The sequence below is a fragment of the Simochromis diagramma genome, unplaced genomic scaffold (assembly GCF_900408965.1).
Source record: "Simochromis diagramma unplaced genomic scaffold, fSimDia1.1 OVJJ01000486.1, whole genome shotgun sequence".
Lineage (NCBI taxonomy): Eukaryota > Metazoa > Chordata > Actinopteri > Cichliformes > Cichlidae > Simochromis > Simochromis diagramma.
This window is the reverse complement of record NW_024387047.1, coordinates 3,687,811-3,697,148: the sequence shown is the minus strand read 5'-3', so window position 1 is coordinate 3,697,148 and position 9,338 is coordinate 3,687,811. Positions and strand designations below refer to the sequence as shown.

General features: G+C 40.5%; 1 protein-coding gene and 1 long non-coding RNA gene across 2 annotated transcripts; one reads left to right on the top strand and one right to left on the bottom strand.

The window, feature by feature from the left end:
• Nucleotides 1-3,074: 3,074 nt before the first annotated feature.
• Nucleotides 3,075-5,447, top strand: LOC120741744. The gene is made up of 2 exons (XR_005697681.1): nt 3,075-3,653; nt 3,895-5,447. It is a non-coding gene; the product is annotated as an uncharacterized LOC120741744 (long non-coding RNA).
• A 2,612-nt stretch (nt 5,448-8,059) lies between these two features.
• Nucleotides 8,060-8,962, bottom strand: vent (ventral expressed homeobox). The gene is made up of 3 exons (XM_040044734.1): nt 8,876-8,962; nt 8,567-8,788; nt 8,060-8,340 (listed from the first exon to the last, which is right to left on the bottom strand). Exons 1-3 carry the CDS (start codon nt 8,960-8,962, stop codon nt 8,104-8,106), a joined length of 546 nt encoding a protein of 181 aa, XP_039900668.1. The 3' UTR covers nt 8,060-8,103.
• Between the last annotated feature and the right edge of the window lie 376 nt (nt 8,963-9,338).

The following is a 9,338-nucleotide window of genomic DNA, read 5'->3' as shown; positions in this document are numbered from 1 at the left end:
GTTGTCCCTCACCAAATAAAATAAAAAAACAAAATACAGTCAAAGCCTGCAGGCTTATGTGAGCTTATAATGACGGAGTGAAATCTAACGTATTTTCTTTCTTTCACAATCACTGTTCAAACATAACTTTGAAAAGGAAATAGAAGAAAGGAGTTACTCCTTCCCTATTAAAAAGCTGGAAGTTAGACAAGGCTAAGTCACCCCATAATACTGCCCTTGCCTCAGAAAGTACAGTCTACCTAGGATGTAACAAGGGGAAGTATTTCTTGTTTTTCCACAAAATTAGCATGAAATTAAGTGGGAATTACAATTACATATGCAGTACTAAAAATTACTTACAGAATAGTTTGTGTCTCCTTCTCTGTAAACTACCCAAAGATGTGCAATATTTAATTTACTCATGCATTACCTAAAATTACTGACAAACTACTTAAAATCAAAACTATTTCTTTATGTCCTGTAAAAACGTGACTTGTATTCTTGTTCCTACCTTTAAGTTTATAAAGGTACTTCTAATAAATAACTTAATACACATGTAACATAATTAAATAAAATTACATTGTAATTTCAAATAAAATACAATGAAATTCAATATAATGGCAGGGGAATTGGGCCCTTAGTCACAGATCCTGTTATAAAGTAATCACTTGAATCTTGCTTAAAGACAACTTTCCCGTCTGACTAGAGACACCTGACTAAAGCATGATAATAGTTTATTTTATGATGCACATGCTTACAGTAGTGTACATGTAGAGGTAATTTGCATTTTTTCCTACAAAGACATAAAAACTGCACAGTAGGTAGTATTTTTGAGACAAGCACTGTGTTTACAGAGTGCACCTAACCTCTGTTTTCCCCTAATGAACATGATGGATTTCCCAAATTGCCAATTTAAGCTTAAAGACAACTACAGGTGTTTGTTGTGTTGTGATTCTGGAAACATCATACTCTCACCCTGTCGAAGTGTCAAAATGTAAAACCTCGTTTCGCCTTCTGAGAGAACCCGCTCCTGCTCCGCGACAGATGTGTTTAGATGAACAAGCAGCTTTTGTTGCCTTTTTTGTGCAGAGCGAGACATTTCTGCTTAACTCTGCAAATCCGCTCTTCTCAAACGGAACACTCTGCAAGAAAGGGGAAAAAAAAGAAGACGAAGAAAACAAGAGTGGATTTTAAAAGCCGCATGTTAAAGTACACCCAATTAAAAGCATGCAGGCCCTCGTGAGACACGGTGGGAATGAGTTTGACATGTTGATGTAGAGGGAACTGCTGGAGTATAGAGTACACTTGTTTGCCTTGTTTGAAAAGCCTTTTAAGTAGAGGATCCTGTACCTTAAATCACTGCAAGTAAGGCACATATTGATAAGAGAAACTGATAACTGCATATTTGACAATCGGAGCACTAATACTCCACAGCCCGTCCGACCTTGACTGAATGCTGTTGTGGTTATCTCACCCAAAAAAAAAAAAACAGACAAAAGTGCTGAGCTACCAGAACCTCTCAGTTCACCTCAGTGCAGTATGACTCCTTGCACTGTATATACTGTAACCCTTACCTATAAGTTATTTGCTTTAAAACAAATAGACACTATTACATTATATACTTACAGTGACCTCAGGCTGCTGCCAGTCAACGTTTGAGACTGCTGCCACCAAGTGGTGGTGTGGAGGATTAATGTGTCTGACCAGTTAGAAACAGTTTCAGAACTTGGATGTGGCTAAAACATCCATCCATCCTTTCATTCTCTTCCACTTATCCTGAAAAATAATGAGAAACAATTTTATTAAGTGACAAAAAAAGTGAAAAAGGTCACTTAACAAAGTTTTTTCTCATTACTTTTAAGTGTTGCTGGAGTCTCTGTGTAGTTAGATCCTTATCTTCTCCATGCACCTTGGAAGTCGGTGAAGTTGTGCCAGAAATGTGTGTTACTTCCACTTATCCTTATCAGGGTCATGGGTGGGGTTCAGCCTGTCCCAGCCACTATAGGGTTAGCGGTGGGGTACACCCTGGACGGGTCGTCAGTCTGTTTTCTTGTGGCGAAAACATACTAGAACATAATATCTGCACAGTTCAAGTAAAGATGATCAAAATTTTTTGTTGTTTTTGTTTTTTGTGAACACTAGTTGATAAAACACCAAATATCATTGATCTGTTTTTCTTAACTGCTTATCCTACTAGGGCCTATCTGTGCTGGGGCAGGGTACAGCCTGAAAAGGGTCATCAGCCAATCACAGAGTCAACACAGAGATACAGATAATCATTCAAACTCACACCCAAACTTATGGTGAGTTTAGAATCTAACTGCTATATCTCTAGACTGAAGAGCCAACCCATTGAAAGCAACGGTGCTAACCAAATGCCCCGCCATGCAAACCCTTTCATCAGAAAAAGCCATTGATTTATTGCTGTACTAATGTATTTCTTAATGATTTATCTATATCCATTTTGATGAATATAGATTCCTCAGCTGCTACCAAGAAAACAAGAAGCAAAGTAATTGGTTAGTCTCAATCAAATGTCCAGACCTTTGATGTGCACGGCACTGTGGACTCATTAACTTCTCATGACATCAAATTTATACAACTTAAATACATAAAATATAAAGAGAAAGAGAGAGAGAGAAAGAGAAAAAAGAATCCTCTCCACATCAGAACATAGCTGATGATTTGAAGACGTGATTCAGAGCCATGAAAGAAAAAGAGTGGATTTAATGCTGCAAGATAAATGACTCCTGTCGCTATGCGGCATATCAGCTTCCTCAAACACTGAGTTGGGTCAACACAAATTTATGCTCTATTAAAAACGTCATACACACACAACAAGGCTGAGACTCAACACTGAGATGCTTCTAAGTAACTTTCAGTGCTCATTAGCGGCATTTTTGCCAGACATTTTTTTTTCAGCTACGTTGGGATGTGAGGTGACCTCAGCTGGTCCAGGGTGCTCATTTAAAGATAGATCTTTCTTTACCAAAACGTGTGATATACGACTGCTGCCCACAAGCGCTGCAAACACAGTGGTTCAGAGAAAAGAGAGCAGTTTCATCTTCAGCCCGGTGCACCGGCCTTGACATGCCATAACACTCCCTCAGCTACACACCACACAACCTGTGCACGTGTGTGTGTGTGCGTCAGCGTCTCACTTCAGCACACCCTGAGAGTCCTTGTCTAGAGACCTTGAGTTCTAAAAAGCACGGGGGCCTCTCTTCTGGGAGAGGGAAAGAGAACGAAAAAAAAAAAACCCTGAACAGATAAGAAACTTTTCCACCATCAGGAACAGGGCGTCCTGAATATTTCCCTTCTTCCGTGAGCTGCTTCTGGCGTCCAGCTTGTGTCAGATAGGAGATAATAACTGTAACAAGTTCACTCGTAGCTGAAAGATTTGGAGCAAAACAAGACAAAGTATTTTTGCAGAAGAAACCAACCTTTGTATGCCACTGTACTGTAGAATTTGTTTGTTTTTGTTTTTCTCAGTGTCTACAGGCATCTTCCCAGATGTGTCGCCATGGCTTGAAACCAAAGAGGGAGGAGAAGTGCTGAGTGAGCACGCACAACAGCTACTCTGTCTTTGTTAAACATCTTCAAGGTCCCTGTGGAGGGATAAATGGCCAACAGGAGGTGCTTTCCTGGGAGACATGCATGGAGATCTATACGGGGTAAGTCCTCTTCACGCCTTCCACGCATTTTATAAACTTAATCCTTTAATTAAAACTACATCTTGGCAACTATAAAGCGTATGACTGCTGTATGTGCATTTTATTTCGATATTACAGTATTTTTAATACCTGGACGTAATGCAATTTTAGCCAGTCAGACAGGAGAAGAATATAAGAGTCATTTCTTGTGTTGTGCATCCAGTCATGCATCTTTATGCCTTTTGTCATCCCTGCCCTCCAGGTTCCAGTGTCCAGAATCGGGGCAGTGGGGCTTGTTGCACTCGCTGTTCCTTTTTCCTATGCACATACTTCTTTGAGATTTAACTTTAAAGAGGCATAAGGCATGGGAAAATGGGGCTGCAGAGGTATTCCACCAGGCAGACAGCCATTTCATCATCTTCTCCGCATGACAGCTGACCTCAAAGTGTGCATTCGCACACTCACTCTCACACACACACATACATTGGAATTCCAGCCTGTCTTGGGCTTACAAAGAAAATCTGCAAAGCACAGACTGTGATACACTGGATGCAGGTATTTTTATGCCCCTCTGATTATTATTGATTTATTTATTAAAGCACAAATTTGATCTTAATCACATGTGTTTTATTGCATTTCTGTGACATTATTGTTCATGTGTGTTTGCCCTGAATATTTGCTGAATCAAGAAAGTTGGGCCATTAAACATTGGATTTGAAGTATTTGCATGCACTGTAAGTTTTTGTGGTATTGGACACTTAATCATACAGTACAGACTTTTACATAATAATAACTAGTCATGTTTTTTGTGGCACAAATGATATGAGCTCATAAAATCTCAGTATTGCTGATTTCATGCGATAAAAGAGGACCTTTTTTTGCTTTTTATAAATCTTTCCATCATTTTTGCTTTTTTAAAGCTACATTTTCACTCTTCAAAACATTAAAAGGTAGCAAAAAAAAAAGCAAAATAGCATTTCTCTGGTTGAGGTGAAACTTGTTTTGACTATAAATACAATTAGGTGGTGTAGTGCAGTGGTTCACAGGCCCACTAAAAGGGTCATAAAAATCAAAGGGGGCGTAAAATAATTAACAGTCTGGTCTCTAACAATATACCTGCCAAGTCTGAGATAGATCAAATGAGCAGGGAGAAAGAGAAGACACTCATACGGGGATTTCCTCAGAGACATGAGAAAGTGGATATTTTAATAAAATAACCTGAAAGATTTTGATGGAGGAGGGTTGCTCTTTACTATAGCTATAACTATAGTGCTTTTTATTACTTTTTTGTAAGAGGTCACAAGCCAAAAAGGGCTGAAAGCGTCATTTGACCAAGTGGTAACAGAATAGTTTTAGTGCTCCAAGGCATGGATTATTCAAAATATTTTCTGTCATTGCATGTGTTGATGCTGGCAGCGGAGAGAACTGTCTAATGTGTCAATCAAAAATCTCCTATAGGCGCTCGCCGCAGTGGAGATTTGTAGAATGTGAAGGCCACAACCAATTCATGCTAATCAAACTGCTGAACGGCCCTTCTTACTCAGTGGATGGAAGCAAGCTCGTCCATCAGAGAGGAATGTTTGCTCATAGCATAATGGCACTGAATCGATTCGCTGTAGTGCTGCCCTGTAAAGTGCTGTGGCTGATAGAGCCAGACCATGCCATCTAAATGCCACCCACAGCATCACACGGACACTTCACTGTAAACGTAGTGAACTTTAAAAGGCAAAAAATATGATTTCTAGGGGCTGGTGCCATTCATGAGAGTCAAAATCTGGGTCATGACATAATTAAGCATATAAGAGGGTTTTTTTTTAAGTATGTGCATCAAACGTTTTTGCTTTTATTTTGGAATGTGTTAAGCTGTGAAGCACTGTAATAATGATAGGTTTCACCTCCTTGTCCTCAAACTTAAAGCAAATTAAATGAAACATTTTGACCTTTTTTAAAGCTTGACTTAAAAACTAATAATTATGAACCCTTGGTATTTTTCAAAGGGGTTACAAACCAGAAAGGTTGATAACTACTGATCTCACATTTTTTAAATCTTGTGTCAAGCACATTTCATTAGTAAAAAGTTGTTCTTTTAGTGTAAAAGTAGCTGTTTCTTGTGTAGGTTTAGGGAAGCGGGCAAAATTAGCTGGAGTTCTTGGATAAATGCATTAATAGGACTCCTATCAGTCTATCTGCAGCCACTGTTGACACCTCTTCACCTATTTACTCACCTTTTTCAAAAGGTATCAGGGAAACACTCATTGTCATTTAATTCACCACATCTTTGCCCTCTCACAATGGATCATTGATTGATGTTGATGTCTCAACTAGGAACTATCCCTGCTAATGCTGCAGACTGAGGCGTTCCTCTGTCTGGAGGACTGAACAGAGGCACAGCATAAATAGCGGTCCAGTAAGCCTTTAAATGAATGTGTCCTTCTCATTATTCTAGTTACTGATGCTTGCAGGTCTAATCATCCCTTTTTTCATAATTGTGCCTCCTGGTGGGAAATGACAGCATTTATTTTCTTTGGTGATTGTTTGTGTGCGCTGGCTTTAGGCCCTGCCAAATAACTAAGAAAATCCTGTGTGCTGCTGAATGTAGAGCCAGCCAATAATCCACGTACATCACGAGTCTGATCACCAGGAGTTTCTTTTAAATATGAGGAGTAGATTCTAGAGTTCAGATGATAGATTATAGATTAGAGTTTACCAGAAAACATCTCAAAGAGTTCAGATCAGGAGAGATTAACTTCCCATTATTAGCAAAGTATAGAGAAGAAAATTGATTGGAAGCACACCATCTGTTCAACATGGTGGACACATTGTTATGACATAGGGCTGCCACTGGTGTTTATTCTGAATGGCTATAGTCTCTGCTCAGATACAAGCAAATACTGCTAAACGAATCAGACAGCAGTAAATGGATAAAAACCCAAAGATTACTGCAAAAGCAACTCACGAGTTTCTTAATGCAAATAAATATTTGATATTCTCCAACAATTAAGTCAGCCACCTGATCTCAGTCTAACAGATCATGCTTTTTAGTTACTGAAGACAAAACTGAAGCCACAGAAACAACTGCAGCAAAGGCCTATTGCCGAGCATATGAAGGAAGAAAAAACAGCATTCAGTGATGTCCATGGACAGACTTCAGGCAGTTACAGACTCCAAAGCATCTTCATCCATGTATGAAACACATCGTCACATATTTAAAATAATGCTAGTTGGTCCCATGAGTTCTGAACCTCTAGAAATGGGGTCCTGTGGACAAAAAAACTATGTCTTTCTTGAACAGTTCTGCCTTAAAGCTCAAAGTCTGCCCTTCAATCACATTTTGGTTGCCTGATTTCAAATCCGCTGTGGTGACGTACAGAGGCCAAACTGCAAAAAACTGCCCCTGTCCAAATACTTATGGACCTAACTGTATTTAGCTGGAGCCAACTAATGACTTTAAGGTGAGCCAATATACACCTTTGGCAGACTCAGTGGCGCCTTCCCTCTGTCTTTCAAGTAAGTGCGAACAGCTGAATGGTCATACAATAGATCTCAATGAAGCTCAATGATCTCGCGGTTAGATCCGCTCTGATATCCCTTTGAACAAGTAAAATCTACAACCAGCGGAGGACAGGCTCAGCGTGGAGCAATGCCAGCGGCAAAAGCAGGGGACAACAACTTCACGTCGTTGCATTTACAAGACGGAGAAGACAGACGGGCCTGTCATTGTCGTTACACGATTCATGTCGCTACATGTTCTGTATCAACGAGGATGTTAGAAAACTGCCCAGCTGCTTGTCAAGGCTGGGAAACCAGGAGAGAAGGGGAGTGAGAGAGGGGCACTGATAGAAACACTGCAGTATGATGAGGAGAAGCGCACTGAACTGCACACTTTGTTCCTGTTGAAATAAATGGCAACACACAGGATGGTTGAATTGTGTGACATTCAACCATCTTGTTATTGTGTGCTTTTCATCCAAACTGAAAACAACAGCTTCTACACGACACACTGTCTCACCCCTCCCCCGGATATCTATCAGGGTTTAGCCAAACCTTTAACCTCTCTTCTCATTTACAAACTTGTATTCATGATTTTACATTCTTCTAAAATGTTACATAAATTTGCCCAAAATCTATGTGAATTTTTAAGGTGGTGGTTTGTGTTTTACTTGTTTAAGTGTGCGCATGTAAAATGACGATCTATGAACCTGAAGTCGAAAACAGAAAAAAAAACCCATCACAAGCAGTTTAAAGACTTTAATTCTGTTTTATTTTTGCCATAAACCATAAAAACTTGCAGCAAGTTTATTTCCATTATTTGAATGATACTTACAACATCAAAACATACCCAGTGCAGTGCTTCAGACATAATAAAAGCAATTATATTCACAACTTTTAAAATCTCTCTTTTAGAGAGAGCAATGAGGGGAGGAATATCTAGATTCTAGACAGAAATTTGGGGGATAAAAGTTCTGGGAGCTCAGAAGTAGTTTGGCGGCGGCAGAAGAACGGGGTGGGAGGGGTGATGGTGCAGAGGTGCGGGGAGCGGGTGCAGTTGCGGGTAGAAGCCGCAGCTGGCGGGGAGCTGTCCGGTGAGGAATGGGTGCTGAAACAGCATCGGGGGCAGAAGAGAGGTCTGCACTGTCAGGAACTCCGTCCTTCTGTCCTGGACCTCCCTTTTTAGTTTCATCCTCCTGTTCTGGAACCACGTTTTCACCTGTGAGATGCAAAAAAGGCCATAAGGTACTATCCTTTACGCACAAACACAAAGCAAAGGGACTTTTTATGATGTTTATATAGTCTTTGAAACAGATTTACATTTACTGAATTACATCGGGTAACTAGATGGCAACATAGTAATAAAAGTCTTTGTCAGCTTGTGCTTGTGGAAAGCTGTGCAGTGCCACTGAGGAGGCCTTGAGGAAAGCATGCATGTATCATACTTGGGTTTCAGAAAGATTCAGCTCCTCGGCGATTTTCCTCCGCTGCGTAGCACCCAGGTATTTCTGCTTGCTGAAAGTATGCTCCAGTTTGCTAACTTGTTCGGATGTGAACTTGGTCCTGAGTCTCCTCTGCTGGGTGGCCTCCCCTTCGCTGTCATCTCCCACTTCACTCTCGGACCCAGAAGAGTTGTCGCATCCGTCTGGGGGGAGAAAGATGAGAAGTTGAATTAATTTAGTCAAAAATCAATACGCACACAAAGGCCCTATCAACGGCAGCTCTTAAAACAAAAGGTTTATCTGTGAACTTACTGTCTGGCGATGTTGCAGAGTATCGACTTCTTGATTCCTTTGTAAATTCCACGATTTCACTGAGATCTCTCGAATGAAGCGCGGCATCCTTTGTCCGTGGAGTCATCTCCTCATAATAACTCCTGGCAAGGCACTCAACAGAAAAGTTGGCCATAGTGGATAGAAGCAGCGGTTGAAGCAGTATGTGTTTGTATGGATGACTCTTGGCCGCTATATAGGAGGGGCACACTTCTTTGTTTGCATATGCAAAGCGATCTCACAGGAACAATGGGGACTTGATGGCGGTTGTAATTGAGGTTAATAGAGGCAGGATTCTACTTCTTCTCAGGTCGTGCTGGGATGCCCTGGCGCCACTGAGTCTGACTCTCATTTACCTGGCATTTCAAACTGAATGATGTCTGCATAAAGAGTATCATGTCTGTATCCGCCACTAAATGCGATGAGAATAACTTTAAATGTGGGA